At 34.6% G+C, this 23719-nt stretch overlaps 1 protein-coding gene across 1 annotated transcript in view; it reads right to left on the bottom strand.

Moving 5' to 3' along the window:
- STT3B (STT3 oligosaccharyltransferase complex catalytic subunit B) overlaps positions 1 to 23719 on the bottom strand; it is a 98102-nt gene that overhangs the window by 16695 nt on the left and 57688 nt on the right. The window contains exons 4-8 of the mRNA XM_060022089.1: positions 12725 to 12790; positions 11001 to 11100; positions 2727 to 2825; positions 1447 to 1593; positions 148 to 196 (exon numbers count right to left, since the gene is read on the bottom strand). Of these exons, the coding sequence (XP_059878072.1) occupies positions 148 to 196; positions 1447 to 1593; positions 2727 to 2825; positions 11001 to 11100; positions 12725 to 12790 (461 nt within the window). The remainder of the gene's footprint in view (positions 1 to 147; positions 197 to 1446; positions 1594 to 2726; positions 2826 to 11000; positions 11101 to 12724; positions 12791 to 23719) is intronic.

Here is a 23719-nt window from a genome sequence, read left to right as displayed (position 1 = left end):
GTATTATAACAGACAAAATACAACATTTACTAAACTAGTACATGCTAGATACTTTAGAAATGTTGCCCAGGTATTGACAGAGATACTAATAAAGAACAGACAACAAAAGGAAAATAACATGAGGGCAAATAACTTATCTGCACTTACCCAGTATCCCACAATGAGTAAAACCTGCCACTCCACGGTGCAATGTAACCTTGGAAGGAAAAGTGTAGAGGAAATTAATCTGCCTTTTCACTGTTTTTATGTTTATTGATTATTATGGATTAATTTAAGCTAATATTAAAAGAATTCTTGTTTTTAAAAAAATAGGTGACAAGGTATTTCACACAGCTGGCAGTCAGATAAAATAAGATTAGGGATCAAATAAAAAAAAATCCATGGACATTACATTTCCAGAGAAATACAACAAGTTGACAGATAAAATTGTAGAACGTTTTCCAATTCTCTCTTAAACCTCTAGTTGACTAGTAAAATAAAGCTAAGGTATTAAGATAGCATTGGATAATTTTAAAAAGTGAGGTGTCCAGTATGCCAAATTTAGATAAATTACAAAGATGATTTTAATTTTTTAAAAAATTTATTTATCTTTTATTTATTTTTGGCTGCGTTGGATCTTCATTGCTGCGAATGGGCTTTCTCTAGTTGTATCGAGCGGGGGCTAATCCTTGTTGCGGTACACAGGCTTCTCATTGCGGTGGCTTCTCTTGTTGTGGAGCATAGGCTCTAGGCACGAGGGCTTCAGTAGTTGTGGCTCACAGGCTCCAGAGTACAGGCTCAGTAGTTGTGGCACATGGGCTTAGTTGCTCCACAGCATGCGGGATCTTCCTGGACCAGGGCTCGAACTCGTGTCCCCTGCATTGGCAGGTGTACTCCCAACTACTGTGCCACCAGGGCAGTCCACAAAGATGATTTTAAACATTCGTGCCTTTTATTCCTGTCAATTAATTCTTCATGATTTTATGACGTAGGCTGGTACATTAATTTGACATACCTTCAGAAAGATTTGACTTATTTCTAGGGACTAGTAGAGTCAGGATTAGAAATTAACTCAGAATCCAGAAGCAGACTGAAACTTATCTGGTTGACTGTTTAAAATCAGGAGATAGAGTATATGTACACAAGGGAGGGTAAACCTGCACTGTTAATACTGGAAGCTTTGAATTTTATACATTTTGGGTCTATTCATCCATCAAGAGAAGGATGTTTGAAAGTGGATTTATCAGAACCTGAAGCAGCAAAATTAAGATACTGTTAAAAAAAAAATCAAAATTTGTACTGCTATTCACATTTTAGAACCTTTGACTATTATTTTCATACAGTTTGTAAAGAAACCACAATATTTGAACTACTAGGATAAATGCAACATGTACAAAATTTGAAAAAGAATTATCTTTTGCAATAACCTAGAGACAAGATTCATATCCTACAGGTGATGACACCTACCTGTATAAGTCAAATAGATGACACTAAGGAACACAGCACCTGCAGCTAGTGATACACCCAAAAAGAACAGGGTCTGGAACTCTTGTTTTGTTAATCGGTCTCTCAGATACTGCAAGAAAGCATAAGCTTGCAGCAATGCAAAGACACCTGATTAAAGAAAAGGTTCATATAAGTAATCAACAAAGCATTTTTACCAAGGACATTTACAAACGTTAATTTGGAAGACCTTCTTAGAATACCTTGTACCATTCATATATCAGAGACTAGTCATTTGATCTGACATTTCCTTTGTCAAATGACAGTTAACCGATTAATACACCCAAAAAATTGTGTTACATATTTTTTCCAAAATGATCAGACTCCCCATACATGGACCAGGCAAGAAAAATCTCATTTCAGTAACTGAAGCCTATTCAGCACATTAAATTCCACCCTTTGTCCCATATTTTAGCAACATGTTTTCTAGGAAAAAAAATTTAAAAAATAAAGAAACATCATTAAAAAAATAATTATCAGATTTACTGAAGGATACAACTGACCTGGATCAGAAGAATCCTGATATATGGTTACTGTTTATAGTTGGGTGGGGGATGGAGATGGTTCAAGATTCTTACTGAGAATCTGATGATAAAAGCTATGGAACATCATCTCAGAAAGTTAAATATACTGATATTTATAAAATGCTACAAACAAAATAACTACCCACAGACTTCCTATGGATCATGCACCTTGTGTGGAGAATCTCTGATAAAGTTTTATTCACAGATCTCCCACTGTATCTTGTTATTTGTGACCGAGATTAATGATGGCAAAATGCTCTGCTTTAGGGAGAGAAATTATATGACCTTATAATCAATATGAAAGCCATTAATTCCAGTTAGTAGATATGGATAAAATATTTTAGTGAGATGTATGGAACATAAAAATGAAATGTTCCATCTAAATTTGGTAAAATGAAAACTCAGTGATACAGTAACTCAGTGTACAGCTACACTATTTAATTTATACAAAGCAAATGTTATTTAGTGTTTGCAAAAAAGGATGTTTTGCTTTTTCAAAACAGTCACAGCTGGCAAGATAAGCACTTTTAGGCGTACAGTATCAGAAAGTCTCGATAAACTCTATGATATTCATATTTTATAGTGGTGATGTTTTAGAACCAATACGATGAAAATTAAAAACAACGACAAAACCCCAAAAGAACCCTTCATTCCACTGAAGATCGGCCAGTCATACCTTCACAGATTCCTTAGAAGAAACAAAATAAATATTTTTCATACCTGCAGCTGCCATGTGTTCACTTGTTCTGATTGGCTGGAATCCCACAAAGGGTATCTGCATGGATAATATTAAGCCCACAATATAGAAAGTGCTATATGCTATAAAGACAAAATAGGAAACAAGGATAATTTACTACTACCAATAAGTACTTCAAACATAAATATATACACAACTCATATATTTTTAGCAAAGTTTTAACTGAACTTATTTTAAGAATAGAATACTGAAGTGACTATTGTATTTGATACATATTTGATGGTTAATCATACATTATAAATCGTGAAATTCTTTCTGCCATTTTAAAAAATACTATTTTAAGGAGACTGGTGCTGTTTTACTCTCCTGAAAATGGAATCAAGTTTTTTTTCAATCTATCATTAATAATCAATGACATAACCCAAGAAGCTATGTAATATATAAGTAAACACCATTCCTATTGGCATTAACCCATAAATAAAGTATGCATGACCAAATGAATACTTATCATATTACGAATAGCTGCTATTGTCTCAAAAGCTTTTAAGTATTCACACCCTATTTATAATCTCCTAACACTTTTGTACAGTACTTAACCAGTTTAAAAAAAAATCTTATGTCTATCCACTAAGTTTTATGTGATTAAAGAACAAAAGAACTAAGTACACAGAAGTCAAGCCATAAAACAGACTAGTTACTGAATTTATTAGGATCTAATAAAGGAAACTTATTTGCTCTTGGCACTGAATATACTATATATTATTCTCGGCTTATATCAACCTAAGTGTATAGGTAAATTGGGGAGGGGCTACAATTTGTATAACAGACTTATTTTTGCATTTAGGGGTTCACAGATCACTACCAGACAAGCTGATTACAGTGAAAGTATTTGGAATCACTGTAATTAAAAATTATTTAGAAATGGAGTTAAAACTCATGTAAAATAGTTAATGTGAAGATTATTCCATTTATAAAGCTTACTCACATACTTTATGAAGTACAGTCAATATTTAGTTGTTGGCAAATAAAATACTCTATTAGAAAAAAAAACTGCAAGAGAACTGTTATAGCAGGCATATCTGTATGCTACACATTGTACAGCACAGCATATGCTTCTCTTCACTCAACTCAGCTGAGAAAGAATGCTTATTTGCTTTTAAAAGAAATCCATTTATAGAAGGTAAATTATGTGTTAATGGTTCAAATGTTAAGTTGCCTTCCAAGCTGTCTGATGAGAGATGACTACAGTGTTAGGAAAAGGATAAGAAGCTTAAGTAAATGTAATAGGAAGGACCAACGTATAAAGTTTCTGATGACCTAAAGCTAATAGAGAACCAGTTGTCTAGAGGACGCTGCAGAAGTAACACATCCAACAATGTACTTTCCGGACATATTAATGTTGGAATACAATTTCCCTCAATAAGACAGCTGAACACAAATGCAATAAAAGTTAAGTAAATATAAATAAGAATTTCTATGTCACATATATTTGAACTGCCAACCAATTTGGTTGATGGGTTATCTAATAACAGTATGTTTCTTTAACAAATCAGTCTGTGTAGACACCCAGACGAAGAGTCACAGAGGCAGAATTAGAAAAAAAATGGGAAAAAGGTCATTGTGTGACCTTGAACAACTACTTAAAACAAAAGTTTGTCTCCTCGCGACAGAATGAGGAGTTTAGACAAGATTTGTAGATCCCTCCCCTCTTCTGCCCCAATAATAATAAGCTAAGATTCTATGATCAACAGGTCTTTTAGACACCTAGAGCTGAGAAATTAAACCCTGGAGAAATACTGAACACACAAAGGCACAATTAGAGGGGCTTCCCTGGTGGCACAGTGGTTAAGAATCCGCCTGCCAATGCAGGGGACACAGGTTCGAGCCCTGGTCCAGGAAGATCCCACATGCCGCGGAGCAACTAAGCACGTGCGCCGCAACTACCGAGCCTGTGCTCTAGAGTCCGTGAGCCACAACTACTGAAGCCCACACGCCTAGAGCCCATGATCCGTAACAAGAGAAGCCACCGCAATGAGAAGCCCACACACTGCAACGAAGAGTAGCCCCCGCTCGCCGCAACTAAAGAAAGCCCGCGCACAGCAACAAAGACCCAACGCAGCCAAAAATAAATAAATAAATAAAATAAAATTAAAAAAAGAAGTAGGTACACTAGAGTTCAAGTTAATAAAAAGATGAAGATGAGTTCAAGAAAAAGAAGTTCAATCTCGGCAAACATAAAAAAGGCCAGGTGGGACTTTAATTTGTAAACATTACTTTGTAAATATAGGTTAATGTCAAATAAATCTGAACTAACAGAAACAGACAAGTTCTCAACAATATTTTACCTATAAACATTCCTCTATCCAAATTAACCTCATTTATACCTACTTACATGCACCAATGATACAAAGCTGATAAATGTGCTATATGCAATAATCCAAAGATAACCATTTCCTTTTCAGAGAATTGGATTCATGTCTTCCCTATTTTTATCTTTTTTGGGTCACTGATACTGAGATGTTTACATAGGGGGATATATGTTCTACTTCACAGCACTCTTTAACACACCAATATTTCCATTGTTAAAGAAATGACAGGCCCCAAATGGAGTCACCTGGGCTAAAATCAAAACTTAATTCATAACCTTAATTGCAGTCACAACCTTCCCCAGGAATGCAATCCTAACTGGTCAATGTGGAATTTTCTGGTCAGCACCAATGAGGTAATTCTTTCTAAACCCCCCCGCACCAAAGAAAGATGAGGTAATCTGACACATAGACCCTTCCCTCCCCAAAAGGTAGGTTACCTAAGCCTGAAAGGCATTTCTGTTTGTGAATTTCCTTGTCTTGCCTATAAAAATCTTTCCCTTTCTGAGGCTCTTTGGAGCTCCTTTCTACTTGGCTAGATGTGATGCCACTCAACTTATGAATCATTCATAAAGCCAATTAAATACTTAAAATTTACTCAGTTGAATTTTGTTTTTCTAACACTATTAAATTCAGGACTGCCTGCCAAGTAAAATAAAATGTCACAAGCTCATCTTGCTTTTTTTAATACTGCCCTTCTTCTTGAACCTGTAAAATTAGATATACATCTCCATACCTCAGTTTAAATCCCATTTACAAACCCATGTTTTAAAACAAAGAAAAAAAGAATTAGATATACTTGAGTATTAAGAAATAGTGAAGTAACTTTCAATTCTTAAAAATAAACACAATCTCCACTGCAAAATGAAAACAAGTTTTTCTCCAGTCTTTATACCACAGCATCAAACAGTGTGTTTAAAAATTATCTCTTTAATTAATTCATTCAAATATTAAGTTTATGTCTATCATGGTCAAGACTTTCTAAAAATACAAAATCTTATTAAGATCAAACCTATCGTCTAAGAGTTAGATATGTAATTAGGAAAATCAGAGATGTACACAAATAACCACAATACAATGAAGCAAGTACATGTGACATTAGTGGAAAAACCCCTGGCTCTATAAAAATTTAGAGGGAGAGAGCTCCTCTTCTTGACATGGGCATTGAAGAGGCAGTTGACAACACCCGTACCATTCTCTAATGTTCTCAAAAGACCTCAACAATACAAACACATGGCAATCATTCTCCACCAATTCTTCCTCCAGATTCTTTATGAAATTTGACCAAACTACTATCTACATCTATCACAACCTTCTATCCATCCATCTTAACCTACTTTTCTCACCCTTTAAAGCAGATGAATAAAGCTTTCCATCAAAGTAGTAAGCTCTAAGAAAACGCACAAGACCAATAATGTAGTAAATCATTTATTACATCACGACAATGTTTATCACACTGCCATCCTGTGGAAGTACAGTTACTGGCCTTTGCTACAGCAGACCATACTTCCAAAGTGTCAGAATTCCCCCCAAATTACCATTAGGAAGATATATACAAGGTCTGTTATTCTGTTTGGTTATTTTTAACCAAAGAAAATCTCTTGGGTTTGGGACAAATAGTAATCTTCTGAAACAGAACCTAAACATATTTTCACTCTTAAAGTACTTTATGTTTTTGGGGACTTCCCTGGTGGCGTAGAGGTTAAGAATCCGCCTGCCAATGCAGGGGTCATGGGTTCGAACCCTGGTCCAGAAAGATCCCACATGCTGCGGAACAACTAAGCCCGTGTGCCACAACTACTGAGCCTGTGCTCTAGAGCCTGCCAGCCACAACTACTGAGCCCGTGTGCCACAACTACTGAAGACAGCACACCTAGAGCCCGTGCTCCACAACAAGAGAAGCCACTGCAATGAGAAACCCACACACCGCAAGAGTAGCCCGCTCGACACAACTACAGAAAGCCTGTGCACAGCAACAAAGACCCAACGCAACCAAAAATTTAAAAAAAATTTTTTTAAAGTACTTTATTTTTTTTTTAATCCAAGGGTATGGGGTGGGACCAGACTGATATAGAGAAGAAACAAACCACTGTCCTTGACTTAAGGTGTACAAATGAATTGTTCTATTAAATAAAAGGCACTGAAAGACCTGATTCGAGTTCCAAAAGAATGTCAAGTTTTCAAGAAGCACCTGCTGTTCCCCAAACTAACCTTTAAGTACCTTCTTAAACAACTTACGTTGACAGTACCCTTCATGCTTTTAAAGTACTGCTATACTTCCTTTTACTTAAATAAAGTTAGAAAAGGTTTTGTGAATATTATATTCCTGTTAACTTTGATCCACCATTAAATCACCTTACCATTTCTGAGTTGCTTTATCTCCTGGGTGATAATGAAAGGGCTAGCAAAATATTCCTTTGCCACCCCCTGTTTCTCTCAACCAAAACAGTACTAACCAAAAGAAACATAGTGAGGAAATACTTTAAAATTCAACCAATTTTGCTTTATTATTAACAAATACGATTAAAGGCTTGTAAGACTGTTGAAGCTTTTGACTAATAAAGATACTTTATTACGGCTTGATTACTTGACTACTGTGAATGCGGGTAAATAAGCAGGGTGAAAAATGCTAAGAAACTTGTATGAAATTAAAGCTCACAAGATTCCCCCCCAACACCCCCCAAAAACTAAAAATAAAAAAAACCCTCCACGGATTCTTCTCGACCAGCAGAGAGAAATCCAGTGACTAACTTAACAGATATACATAATGAGAAAAATAATTTTTCTTTTTCCAGGATGCTGTTCATTGCAAACTATGTAGAGAATGAGTCTTGTAAACTATTATTTTATAAGCTCTATTTGTAAAAGCAGCAAGAAGTGACTTGTTCAAAACACCTGAGTGGAGAGACACACAACTTTTAAAAACAGCAAATATACTTAATACTGATACCTAAAATGAAATCAAGGATAGTACAGCAGAAAAAAAACAAATAAATATAATTTGAAAGTATAAGATGATGTTCCTTGGTAACTTCCAGAGCTAAATAGAAACAAGGAGGGCGGGGTGGAGAATTTGAACACCATGAAATTATCTAAGAGTTTGCTAATCTAACTTCATACACATCCATAACATCCCTAACCCATTTTATTTTTCTTCCCTCTGAAAAGCTCTTCTAATATTCTTATATTCTCAAGAGCCAACCAAAGCAATGTTAACTGTATGCTTTTCTAAAGTGACCAGAGAAATCCTATTCATCAAATACAAGGTCTTTTCTCAACTCTCATCCTACTTGATCTTAGTGCTAACACTTAAGAGGACTTGGTCACTGTTCATGCTTTAAACTTTTATGTAGAAAATACTCCCATTTGACCTCCTTAACAATGTATTTATCTGGCTACTTCTAACTCTTCCTTTAGTTCTTCCTCTTCCTGATTCAGGGGCATTTCACAAAAGTCTATCCCTCAATCTTCTCCCTAACTCTGTTCTCCTGATCATTACATTCTCAGGACCCCAATTTTTGAAATTAAACAAAGAAACTCTTAGTTCTTCCCCATAAGCATTTAACTTAAAATGTTTTTCCTTGTATAGTTCCAAAACAAAAAGCCAAGAGTTATTGTTTAATCTGTCATCTTCTTTTCTGGATTCCAATGATTGTTTACAGTGTTTTCAGGGTAAAGAGATTTATCATAGGTTGATATATTTCCCCAGTAAGGTATTTATTTACATGGCAGGCACACAGTTACAGTGATTTTTTTGCATTACGGGCTATGGAGCCAAAATATCTAAGTTCAGGCTTCAGCTCCATTACTAGCTACATGATTTTGAGCAAATTATGTCTTCTCTTGTTTCCTCATCTGTAAAATGAGGATAGTAATAGTACCTATCCTCACAGTGTGGTTATGAAGGCTAAGTGAGTTAAATACATGTGAAGAATTTAGGACAGTTTGTGCTTATATAAGAATAACTTGATACATACAGATGTACTATTTCAGTGGTGATTATTATGAAGTATGCTGAAATGGCTATAAATATAATTAATATACTCTTTTAAAAATTGATATAATTTGTACTAACAAAAAAAACCTTATCCTTTTAAAATGTACCATCGAGTGGTTTTTATTATATTCACAAAGCTGTGTAACTATCACCACTGTCTAATTCCAGAACATTTCCTCACCCCCAAAAGAAACCCCATACCCATTAGCAGTCACTCCTCTACTACCCAGACCCCTGGCAACCACTAAATCAACTTCCTGTCTCTAATCTGCTTGCTGTCTTTATGGATTTGCCAGCACTGGACACTTCATACGAAAAGAATCCTACAGCATATGGCCTTTTGTGTCTGGCTTATTTTACTTAGCACAATGTTTTCAAGGCTCATGATGTAGCATGTTATCAGTACTTTATTCCTTTTCATTGCCAAATAATATCCCATTGCATGGATATACCACACTTTATTCATTCATCAGTTGATGGACATTGGTTTGTCTTCACTTTTTGGCTATCATGAATAATTAATGCTGCTATAAATGTTACAGTACAAGTTTTCATGTAAATATATATTTTTTCTTTTCTTTTAGCTGTGGCCCACTGGCTTAGTTGCTCCGTGGCACATGGGATTGAACCCGTGTCCCCTGCATCGGCAGGCAAATTCTTAACCACTGGGTCACCAGGGAAGTCCCAGAGTCACAGTCTCCCTTTTAATATACCTTAAGCCCAAAGAATCCATGGAAAATTGTTACAGAAAATAAGACAATAAAATATTGTAAGGACTATAACGGAAGCATATAGTACACAGTTCATATAGACACATCCTAAGCAGTTACAAAGTAAATATATATTTTCAATTCTCTTAGGTATATACCTAGGAGTGGAATTGTGGGTCATATGGTAACTCTATGATTAAATTTTTGAGAAATTGCCAAACTACTATGTTTTTTAATCAAGTAAATAAGATTTATATCTTTTTGTTACTGTTTTCCAACATTATAATAATGGAATTATATTATTTTACTAAGACACTGGTTTCAGATCATAACTTCTCTGTGATTAGTTCAACCCATAAAAGTTCTGTCTCTCTCATAGAAAATGAGCTCTAAGATTTGAGACATCATCTATTATTAAGCATCTTATTCAAAAGATATGTTTTAAAACCTGCAGAGCAAATTAAAATCGTGCAGAGAAAATACGCAGTCTCTACTATGGTCCGAATGTTTGTTTCTCCCCAGAATTCAATGTTGAAAACCTAATGCCCAAGGAAATGGTATTAGGAGGTAGCCTTTGGGAGGTGATTAGGTAATGAGGGCTCCAAGGGAGCAGTACCCTTTTAAAAGAGGCCCCAGAGAGCTTGCTCATTCCTTCTACCAGGTGGGGACAAAGAAGGTACCAGCTGTGGAACAGGAAAACAGCACTTACAAGAATGTGAACATTCTGGTTCCCTGATTTTGGATTTTTTAGCATCCAAAGCTGAGAAATAAATTTCTATTGTTTATAAACTACTCAGTCTCTGGTATTTTGTTATAGCAGCTCGAATGGACTAAGACAGTCTGTTGTATATTATACAGAAAGAGCTTTCAAAAGTTCATTAAACTGTTAAGGATCCTTATCTCTTACAGTAAGCTGAATTTGAATAATATGTATATGTGAATGATAGAAATGCCCATACCCCCGAATTAACAAAAAAGGTTGACAAATATTAAATCTAGACTAATTTCAACAAAAACTCATTAAGGGAAAGTTGGTAACAACATACTTAGTAAAAATGCCTGACCCTCCTTAATACAAAAAGCAAAAAAAAAGCAAAATAACTCTAAAATTATTTTTACCTCCTCATGAATAATACTAACCTAACAGAAATGTCTGTTCAATGAAAAGAACGTATATGAAACACCTCTTAGAAGTTGACAGCTATCAGAAGTCAAATCACTTACCTATGTAGACTCTTTTGCTGTATCTCTGCATTAGTAACAACACAAAAACATGCAGTGGAATAAGGTTGATAATAAACACATAACCACCCCAAGCAGAGACCTATGAGTAAAGAAATGCTAAGTTAAATAATTTATATATTTGCTTTTTAAAATAGATAAGTTTTGTGATGACATGTCATGACAATCTAAACATATAATAAGCAAATATAAACACAAGGATTTTTAGCAATTTTGAGATGCTTAAAAATGGATTTGTAACCTACAAATAACCTATTTTTCTTTATTTTTATTGATAAGTAAAACAACACAATACCATAAATCCAATACACTTTTATATATTCACTGGAGAAATGGTCAAATTAAATTAAACTTATAAGAACACTGAGAACAATATAATTTGTGAATTGGCAATAAAAAGACTGTCATGGAGATAGACTTTTAGAATATAGATCATCAATTTTTTAAAGAAAAAAAACCCTTTTACTCCCTCCATTTTTGATGATAAATACATTGCAAGAAACTTCACTAAGAATAAGAACAATGGATGTTAGCATTAGTCAACAACTAAAAGGAATACTCAGATGATCTGGATGTGCTTTGTGATCCTCAAGACAAAAGGTGCTACCTTGGGTATAAATTTCTTCCTACCAATGGATACAAATCAAGATCCCAGTTTAATGTTTAGCCTGTAGCACAAAATTAGAATAATTCTATTTACCAGACAATTGAGTATGTTATGTTCTGGTCTAAATCAATAAAGGTTCTAAAGATAATGTTTATTCCAAACCAATAGAATTTATTAAGTACATTCAGTAATAGGCAATAAGGTCTGTCAAGATCAAAGTTCTTGCATGTTCTCTAATAATTAAAAGCTTAAAAGAACCATTTGTACCAACAGTCATCTTAGGAGACTATATGTTAACATACATGTTCTAACAATGCTGCCCTTGTCTAAAACGTAGAAGAACAATTTGTAAGAAATGGTCTTCAGTTTACAGTTCATATAAGAACACCGGTTTACTGCTTCAGTCATATGCTATTTTTCACCAAAGACAACATTACTTCGGTGGAGTTCCAGTTCTAACTGAAGGACTTCTGGTTATTTCCAAAATTTCAGTCTAAACTTGAAAGAGAATGGGTTTGCTATTATTGAGTACAACTGCACAGAATGTGCCCTAACCTTTAACCACTTTAAAAGGGGCATGGATAATATGGAAGTACAAATTCCATGACATTTGTTTAAGAAACAAAAAAAGTTACTTAAGATTATCATTAATTTTCAGCATAAGGCTACTATATAGGCTGTGGTGTGGGAAAGAAAGGCAGGAGATTAAAGAGGTAATACTGAACCCCAATTTTAAGTAATCTGTTGAAAAAAATTATGTTAAGTAGTTTACAGGTTAACCTAGAGAATGTGATCATTATTTAGGAAAAGTTGTACATTCGAAAGAAAAGTTTTTGTTTCACTTGCTGCAAGTATTACGTTTGAGGGGTTGAGTATTAACCCTCCCCACTAAAGTAAAAGTCCATACCAGGCCCTGAAGGTGGGAGTAGGGAAGAGAGTGGTAGTAAGGAAAGAGAATACATTAAACAAAAGTTCTTAAAGACTGCAGGAGAAACGAAGTGGGGAAGTAGCCCTGGCTGAGAAGGGAATGATGAAGAGTCACTGATCCAGCTGCCAAAGACTTGTTTGCCCTCATGTAGTTTCAAACATGAAATCTTACCATATAGAAATATGACAAGCAGCAGCACATCGTCCAAAAAACTGACCCAGTTTTTACAGATTTTACCTAAAAAACAAACAAGCAACTGATATAATAAAGTTTATAAATGTTCCTGCTGAATGAAAAAAGGTTAAATGTTTAGTAAACTTGTATTACAAAAAGCAAAGATTATTTTTAAGAAAGAGTAATGAGGTTATACAGATACTTGGATCCACTTAATATATATTACATTTATAACACTGGACAGTAGTCAGACATTTTAGGAATAGCTTTGGTTTTTTTTTTTTTATTATACAGTTTTTAGTAAAAAGAATCATCTTAAAAGGAACAACTTCTATTTTTCCATTTGTAATAGTTTCTATCGTAAGATGATTAATATCAACAAACTAAGATTTTTAACTAATTTTTAACTAAAGAATAAATTTGCTCAGTAAGTCTACATTTTTACATGGTAGGTCTGCTTAGACATAACACCTTAATCTGTAGTTTTTCTTCATCTGAATGTGATCATCTATATCTCAATTATGAGCATCCATTTTTGAAAACTTATCATTACCTAGAAATTTTCAGATACCACAATCATATCTTCAATAAATTTATATTCTTAAAATTTCTAGAAGGCCTAATGATATGTCAGTAAAATTCTCAATTACTCTGAACTGGAAAGACAACGTGCAATAAATGAAGGTTCAAAAAGTTGAGAAATCTCTATTGTCTTAAAAAAACTAATCAAAGAGTTTACATGCTCATTTGAAAAATCAAAATATATTAGCACCTTCAGAAAACAGAATTTAAAATTCTAGAAACACAAGCTCTAAATACTTATGCCAAGAGCAAAGGGTCATCTTTAAGATGAACTGAGTAAGAAATGATAGATGTAAGTCCTATTATAGGTAATTCTGTATTAAACATTATAGGTAATTCTGTATTAAAAGAGTTATCTCCATGTTCAAATTTAACAGTATGCTTTCTATAGAGCTTATTTCAAGGAATTCTTTACTTTCAAAATGGGCTTCTATTTCTGTTAGTACATTAAAACAAACTACAAGTGACATCCAATCTTTGGGGAAATTGTAAAACAAACAAACAAACAAAAAAGGAAGGGAGGGAGAGAGAAAGAAAAGAAAACACTCTTAGTTTTACAGCACTTAGAGCTGTAAAAGACTTCTAACAGACTATGAAACACTGCTTTGAATTCAATGTTACAGTGCACATGTGGGACAAAATACACTCCAATCTCCTCCCCCAAACCATGCCAACTTTGAAAAAGTTTACCTTTGAACAGGGTCAAATAACAAGGTGGGTCCTATTCTAAGATGTGAATAGGGGAGGGAGTATATTAAAATATTGAAAAATTTTAAAGTGAGAAAATTACAACCCTGGAATTTGTGTTATAACTTTATTCATAAACTAAAAGCCACTGAATTGTATACTTTAAAAGGGTAAATTTTATGGTATGCAAATATTATTTCTCAAAAAAAGTCTGTGCAGTGCAGCTAAAACAGTGCTTAGAGGGAAACTTTTACCTTTAAGTGCTTATATTAGAAGAGATGGTCTCAAATGACTAATTTATAATCTAGAAAAATTAAAGCCAAAACTGAGAAATAAAATAATGAAAAGAGATAACCATGTTCATGCATCAGAAGACTTCATATTGTTAAGATAAGAATTCTCCCCAAACTATGTATAGATTTAATGTACTCCCAATAAAAGCAGAAATCCCAACTCATTGGGGTAGATGTTGATAAGCCAATTTAAAATTTATATGAAGCAAAGGACTAGGAACAGCCAAAATAATTATGAAAAGAGGAACAAAGTTAAATCACTCACGCTACCTGATTTCAAGACAACATGGTGATAGATATATAGAGATCTCAATAAAACAGAAGAATCCCAAAATAGACTGACGTGTATACAGTCAACCTATTCTGACAAGGCTATCAAGGTGAGTAATTCAGTGGAGAAAGGAGAGTCTTTTCAACAATGATGTTCGAATGACAGGATATCAATATCCTCCCCAAAGAGAACCTCAGCCCTTTTCCTGCACCACAGACCATAATCAACTTGAAACAGATAACAGATCTTAATGTAAAACCTAAAACTATTGAGTTTCTAGAAGTAAAAACATGAGAAAATGTTTGTAACTTTGGAGTAGGCTAAGATTTCTTAGATGACACACCAAAAGCAAGATCCATAAAAGAGAAAATGGTAAAGTAGACTTGATCAAAACTAAAAATTTCTACTTAGAAAGATGTTAAAAAAAATAAAGACAAGCCACATACTGGGAGAAAATGTTTGCAAAACATACATCTATCTGATAAAGGACTTATTTCCAGAATATATAAAGAACTCTTACAACTCAGTAATAAAAAGCCGAACAGCCCAACCAAAACATAGGCAAAAGATATGAACAGACATTTCACCAAAGAAGAAAAGGAATGGGAAATAAGTACATGAAAAGATAATATTAGTCATTGGGGAAAAGTAAGTTAAAACCATGAGATACCACCACAAAACTGTTAAATATGAACAAACTATGTGCTGGTGATGCAAACAAAATAAATGCAACTCTTCATACTCTGATGAAGGGAATGCAAAATGATAGTCACTTGCAAAAACCATTTGGCAGCTTTTAATAAAATTAAACATGCAGTTATTTTACAAACCAGCAATCCCACACCTAGGCATTTATTCAAGAGAAATGCTAGTTTATGTCCATATGAAGAACTGTATGCAAATATTTATAGCCTCTTTATTCATAATTACCAAAAGCTGGAAAACAAAATAAATTACAGCACATCCATACAACAGAATACTACTCAGCAATAAAATGTTACAAACTACTAAAACATGCAACAACATAGATGACTCTCAGAAGTATTATGCTACATGAAGTAAGTCAGACACAAAAGGCTACCCCATACTATCTGCTTCTATAACATGGCATTCTGGAAAAGAAACTCCCAGAGTCATACAGACAGAAATCAGATCTGTGGTTGCAAGTAATACGGGTTAAGGAGAGGACTGATTACAAAGGCACAGGAGGAAACTTAAAAAAAAAAAAAAACCCACAACTATAGGAGGCAATATGGTAGTAAGTATTGTTCTAAGTACTATTCTATCTGCATTACCTCTGTTTTTGGTGACAGTAACAATAGAAGTAATAACAAACATGTACTCATCACTTTCTGTGTTCCTACAATGTTCTATACCTTTACATGCATTAACTTATTTAAACCATATGAGGTAGGTACTATTATTACTTCCATTTTATAGTTGATGAAATAGATATTCGGGAGGTTTAAACAACCCTGAGTGATAGAACTGGAATTCAAACAAACAGGAAGAGGATCCAAGAAAAACAAAACAGTGAAACAAACTAATATTTGAAACTATAATCAAAGACAACTTTCCAGAAATAAAAATGATCAATATACATGTTGAAAGGGGTCACCATTACCAGAAGTGTCAACTTTGGGACATATCCTAGGAAATTCATTAGACTTCAATGCTATAGAGAAAAAACTAATTATTACTTCAGGATAAAAAGATCATGTTTGTTATGAAACACATAAAATTAGGTTCTTGACAATAATAAGCAAAATGATGATAGTACAACAATTCCAAGAAATTCAAGTAAAGAACAAATGACCCAGATCTTTCTATCTAGCCAAACCCTCATAAATGACACTATAAAAAACAGATTTAAACATGCGAGGACTTCAGGAATATGATACTCATGGGCCTTCCCTGAGGAGTCCAATTAGAGGAATACTTTCATCCAACTGAGAGATATCATGTATAAAAAATGTATAAATAACATTAATATACAAAATACTATGCACGAGTATATAGTATAAAATATATTACATACTTAATAACATGTATTACATGTTAATATATAACAAAAGCCATATATGAAAAACCCATAGCAAACATATTCAGTGGTGAAAGACTGAAGTTTTTCCTCTATGATCAGGAACAAGACAAGGATGCCTACTTTCACCACCTCTATTCAACATAGTACTTGAAGTTCTAGCCGGAGCAATTAAGCAAGAAAAACAAATATAAGGCATCCAAATTGGAAAGGAAGACGTAACATCAGCCCTGTTCGCAGATATGATCTCATAGGGAGAAAGCACTAGATTCCACATACACAAAAAACTGTTAGAGCTAATAAATGAACTCAGCAAAATAGCAAGATAGAAAGTCAACACACAAAAATCAGTTGCATTTCTATACTCTAACAATGAACAATGCAAAAAGGAAATTACAAAAAAATTTCCAATAGCATCAAAAAGAATAAAATACAAGTCAACTAATGAAGTAAAAGACTTGTATGATGAAAACTATAAAACATTGTTTAAAGAAAACATAAACAAATGGAAACGTCTCATGGTCATTCATGGATGGGAGGATGACAATACTACCCAAATTGATCTACAGAGTCAATGCAATCCATATCAAAATCCAATGATTTTTTTTTTCTTTGCAGAAGTAAAAAACCCACCCTAAAATTCATATGGAATCTCAAGGGACCCCTAATAGCCAAAAGAATCCCGAAAAGAACAACAAAGACAGAGGACAAACACTTCTTGATTTTAAAACTTACTACAAAGCTAAAGTAATCGAACAGTGTGGTGCTGGCATAAAGACATACATATAATACACACAGGCCAATGGAACAAAATAAAGAACCCAGAAATAAACCTTTGCATATATGGTCAAATGATTTTCAATAAGGGTGCCAAGTCCTCTCAATGGGGAAAGGACAGTCCCTTCAGCAAACAGTGCTGGGGAAACTAGATATCAATGTGCAAAATAATGAATTTGGACCCTTACCTAACAGCATATACAAAAACTAACTCAAATACACCTAAATGTTAGACCTAAAACTATAAAACTCTTAGAAGAAAACACAGGGCAAAAGCTTCATGCCATTAGATTTGGCAATGATCTCTTGGATATGACACCAAAGGCACAGCAATAAAAAAAAAATAGACAAACTGGACTTCATGAAAAATTAAAAATTTTGTGACTCAAAGACAATATTAACAGAGTGAAAAAGGCAATCCATAGAATGAGAGAAAACATTTGAAAATCATGTAACTTATAAAGGATTACTATTGAGAGTATATTGAGAACTCCTAAAACTCATCAACCGAAAACCAAAAAATCCAATTCAAAACTAGGCAAGGGACTTGAGTAAACATTTCTCCAAAGATATACAAATGGCCATTAACCACATGAAAAGATGCTCAACCTCACTGATCACTAGAGAAATGCAAATCAAAACTACAATGAGCTATCACCTCAAACCTGTTAAGACGGCTTACTATCCAAAACAAACAAACAAACAAACAAGTGTTGATGTGGATGTGAAGAAATTAGAACCCTTGTGTACTGCTAATAAGAATGTAAAATAGTACAGCTGCTACAGAAAACAATATGGTGGTTCCTCAAAAAATTGAAAATAGAATTACCACATGATCTGGCAATTTCACTTCTGGATATATACCCCAAAGAATTGAAAGCAAGGTCTTTAAGAGATATCTGTATACCTATGTTCATAGCAACATACTCATAATAGCTAAAGCATGGAAGCAACCAAAGTGTCCATCAACGAATGGGTAAACAAAAGGTGGTATATAAATACAATGGAACATTATTTCAGCCTTAATAAAGGAAGGAAATTCTGACATATGCCACAGCATGGATGAACCTTGAGGACATTAAGTGAAATCATCCAGTCACAAAAAGACAAAAACTGTATGATCCCACTTACATGAAATACTTAGAGCTGTCAAAATCATAGAGACAGAAAGTAGAATGGTGGTTGTCAGGGGCTGGGGAAAGTTAAAATGGGGGATTATTGTTTAATAGATATAGTTTCAAGTTATACAAGATGAAAAACTATGGTGATGGATGGTGGTGGTGATTGCACAACATTATGATCTATTTAACAACACTGGACTCTACACTCACAAATAGTTAAGATGGTAATTTTTATGTTACATGTATTTTATCACAATTAAAAAAAACACACAAAAAAACAAAAGCAACAACCATGAGATACCACTTCATACCAACAGGCAAGTAAAACAAAAAAACTAGGAAAAAAAACAAGTATTGGCGAGGATTAGGAGAAATTAAAACCCTCGTACATTGCCAGTGGAAATGTAAAACTGGGAAACCACTGTGGGAAACAGTCTGGCAGTTCCCCAGAAAGTTAATCACAAAGTTATCACGTCAACCAATAATTCCACTCTTAGGTATATATGGAAGAGAAATGAAAATATATGTCCACATAAAAACTTGTACACAAATGTCATTAACAGCACTATTCATAATAGTCAATGTCATCAACTAATGGTGAATTTAAAAAATGTGGTATTGGGTTTCCCTGGTGGCGCAGTGGTTGGGAGTCCGCCTGCCGATGCAAGGGACACGGGTTCGTGCCCCGGTCTGGGAAGGTCCCACATGCCGCGGAGCGGCTGGGCTCGTGCACCATGGCCGCTGGGCCTGCGCGTCCGGAGCCTGTGCTCCACCAACGGGAGAGGCCACAACAGTGAGAGGCCCGCGTACCGCAAAAAAATAAAATAAAATAAAAAATAAAAAATGTGGTATTATCCATACAATGGATTATTCAGCCATAAAAAGGAAGTACTGATACATGTCAAAAATATGAATGATTATGCTAAGGGAATGAAGCCATACATAAAAGGTCACTTTTTTTAATGCGGGTTTTATTTACATGAAATGTCCAGAATAGGTAAGTCTTTAAACAGAAATTAAATTAATGGAGGAAAGGCATAATTGGGAGGTACAAGGTTTCTTTAGGAGGTGATAAAATGTTCTGTAGGTACACAGTGGATACTAAAAACCACTGAACTGTATGCTTTAAAATGGTTGAAACAGTGAATTTATGTTACATGAATTTTGTCTCAATTTCTTACAGTGAAATTTTAAAAAATGTTGAAAGGTAATTAACATGCCAGTTAAGGCACTCCTGCAATGATTCAGACTCATGCTATGTTAAAAGAATATAAAGAATAAAAAAACTATATATAAACAATACCAGTTTTGCATTTCATAAAAGCATACAAAATTTAAAAAATATGACAAAATGCAAATGTAGTTAACACCTGGGTGATGGCTTCTTTACATTAGTTTTCTATGTTTCTAAATTTCCAACATACAAAATATATTATTAAAAAATTTATTATAAAATGTTTCAAACATATATTTGCTTTGGATGATTTTATTTAAAAAAAAAATTTTTTTTTTTACTGACATAGTTGAATCTCCCTTCATACTTTCTTCCTCAATATCACCCACCCATACTCAGGAGTAGCCACTATCAAAGCTGGTATATATATGGATAAATGCCATATTTTTATACTTTAATTACAAACAGGTATAAACAAACAGTACACAATATGGTCTGTACTATTTAAAATTACTGTATGTATTCTACCTTAACTTATTTTTCCATTTGGCATTATACTGTCAAGCTCCATCCATTCATATGTATTGTCAAGATATATACTTAATATGTAATTTAAATACTAAGTACTAGTTAAAAGACCTCAAAAGGATATTCCAAATTTTAAGGGTTTTTCTCAGTTGTTTTTAAACATTTTTTGGTGAATACAACAGCATCAGCAGCATCCGGCTGCTTGTCATCATCTTCATCAGCATGGGTGCTTTTCTTTCTTCTCTCTTAAACTCAAGATCAAGCAACTGTCTATGTTGATTGACTGCAACAATTCTCCTCTGAAATTCCTTGCCAAAGCAAAAATATCCACAAGCTAAAGAGCTTTAAAAGATGTAAAATACAAAAGAGAAAAATGCTACCATTTTGCTACCATTCACCTAGCTACCTAAAAATATATGAGTATTCATATATTTTGGATCAATAAAAATTTGGAGCAATTTCCAACACTGAAATAGTATGAACATAGGCTAAAATAATAAAGAAGAAAACAATTAAATATATGCCAGGTTTAAATTGAAGCTAGTACTAAGGAGCATCCTTTTCCTTGCAGGAAAAACATTAAGTTTAGATAGCTTAGCAATAAATAGACTTCTGGTTTCTGGTTCTACATGTAAGGAGCTTGGACGTCACCACTCAGTCCTAACAAGTAAAAAGCTGAACAGACTGAAAAATCAACAACTCTTCCTGGATCTGTGAGTGAGGGAAAGACACAGGACAAACTGCTGCTCGCAACAATGGAGAGACACACATGCAGGAATCAATACTGCAAATAACTGGGGGCAGGGAGGTGGGTAGGAAAACCTCAGTCTCAGTGTGGAGACTTAAAAACTCCAGGATGGACTAAGTCATATGGTGGTCCCCACAATTATGCTGGACTTGCCTTGAAGATCTTAATCGGGTTCTCACAATAAATATATGGAAAAACAAAATCCCTTTGTTGCTTCTGGCACAGGGAGCGGAACAGAAACCATTTTGAAAAATGCAAAGGCATTCTGTTCTTAACAAGGCCTGTCCTCAGAAGAAACTATTAGCCAGAGCCTGACCTGCTGGGGTGTTATCAGAGCCTAACTGACCTGGGGAAGGGAAATACATAACTCCAGTCAGCTCTAGCCATCCTTTCCCACCTAAGCGGGGAGAGAGAAAAAAGAAACATTTGTAAAGTTCACAGTCCAACTTACTAAAAGACTTAGACCTAATCATAGGACTATACCTTACCTCCTGATTACTAAAGGCTTATTCACAGCAATTCCTTTTACCAAGTGTATCATGTCTGGCTATGAAGACAATATTGCAGGGCATACCAAAAGGCAAAAAACCACAATTTAAAGAAACAGAGGAAGCATCAGAACCAGATATGGCAAGGATTCTGAAAGTATCAGACCAGGAATTTAAAACTATGATTAATATGCTAGGAGTTCCAATGGATAAAGGAGATAGCATGCAAGAATAAATGGGAAATGCAAGCAGAGAGCTGGAAATCCTAAGAACCAAAAACAAAACAAAACAAAAAACAAAACCAAAAAACGAGGCTACAGGTGAAATGAAGGATGCCTATGCTGAGTTTATGAATAGACTGGCCATGGCTGAGGAAATCATCTCTGAATTAGAGGCTATATCAATAGAAACCTCCAAAACTGAAAAGAATGAAGACTAGAAAAAAAATAAAACAGAATATCCAAGGTCTGTGGAACAACAACAAAGGTATAATATACATGTAATAGAAATACCAGAAGGAGAGGAGAAAAAGGAACAGAATATCTGAAATGATAATGACTGATAATTTCTCCCAATAAAGTCAGCCATCAAACTACAGATCCAGAAAGCTCAAACACTAAGCAACAAATGCCAAAATAACCAACCACAACTAGGCATACCTTTTTCAAACTACAGAAAATCAAAGATAAAGAAAAAAATCCTGAAAGAAGCCAGAGCAAAAGACACCTTGCCTATAGAAGAACAAGGATAAGGATTACATGACTTCTACTCAGAAACCATACAAGCAAGACAAAAAGTGAAATATTTAAAGTATTGAGAGAAGAAAACCTCCAATCTAGAATTTTGTGCCCTGTGAAATTATCCTTCCAAGTTAAAGGAGAAATAAAGACTTTCTCAAACAAAAATTGAGGGAATTTGTTGACAGATTTGCCTTACAATAAATGCTAAAAGTTCTTTAACAAGAAGGAAAATAACATAGATCAGGATCTTAGATCTACATGAAGAAAGGAAGAGCATCAAAGATGAAGTAAAGGTAAATTTAAAACTTTTACTTTTCTTATTCTTAATTTATCAAACAGAAAAGTGTTGAAAATAATAATACCAACAATGTATTCTATTATGTATGCTCATATAAAAGTGAAATGAGTGACAAGTTATGATACAAGGGACAAGAGGGAGGAATTAGGATTATTTTGTTATTATAAGGTACTCACTGCCTATAAAGTGATACAGACAGACCTCAGAGATATTGTGGGTTTGGTTTCAGACCACCACAATAAAGTGAATATTGCAGTAAAGCAAGTCACATGAATTTGTTTCCCAGGGCATATAAAAGCTATGTTTCCACTAAATTGTAGTCTATTAAGAGTACATTATGGGGCTTCCCTGGTGGCACAGTGGTTGAGAGTCCGCCTGCCGATGCAGGGGACGCGGGTTTGTGCCCCGGTCCGGAAAGATCCCACATGCCGTGGAGCGGCTGGGCCCATGAGCCACAACTACTGGAGCCCACACACCTAGAGCCCATGCTCCGCAACAAGAGAAGCCACCGCAATGAGAAGCCCGCGCACCACAACGAAGAGCAGCCCCCACACGCTGCAACTAGAGAAAGCCCGCGTGCAGCAACAAAGACCCAACGCAGCCAAAAATAAATAAATTAAATAAATTAAACAAAAAGAGTATATCATGCTTTAAAAAACCAACACATATACTTTAATTAAAGAGTACTTCATTGCTAAAAAATGCTAACCATCATCTGGGTCTTTAGTGAGTTGTAATCTTTTTGCAATAGTAACATCAAAGATCTCTGATCACAGATCACCATAACAAATATAATAATGAAAAAGTTTGAAATATTGTGAGAAATACCAAAATGTGACAGAGACACAAAGTGAGAAAATACTGTTGGATAAATGGCACTGACAGACTTGTTTGATGCAGGGTTGCCACAAACTTTCAATTTCTAAAAAGCAGTATCTGTGAAGTACAATAAAATGAGATATGCCTGTATAGTATTCTTTGAAAGTGAACTTGGATTAGCTGTAAATGTATGTTGCAAACTCTATGGCAACCGCTAAAAAGTTATAAAACAAAGTATAACTGATATGCCAGAAAAAGAGAGAAAATTGAACATATAAAATGCTCAGTTAAAACGACAAAAGGGGGGCTTCCCTGGTGGCGCAGTGGTTGAGAGTCCGCCTGCCGGGGCAGGGGACGCGGGTTCGTGCCCCGGTCTGGGGGGATCCCACGTGCCGCAGAGCGGCTGGGCCTGTGAGCCATGGTCG

This window comes from Delphinus delphis, chromosome 10 (assembly GCF_949987515.2).
Source record: "Delphinus delphis chromosome 10, mDelDel1.2, whole genome shotgun sequence".
Classification (NCBI taxonomy): domain Eukaryota; kingdom Metazoa; phylum Chordata; class Mammalia; order Artiodactyla; family Delphinidae; genus Delphinus; species Delphinus delphis.
This window is presented reverse-complemented; position numbering and strand designations above follow the sequence as displayed.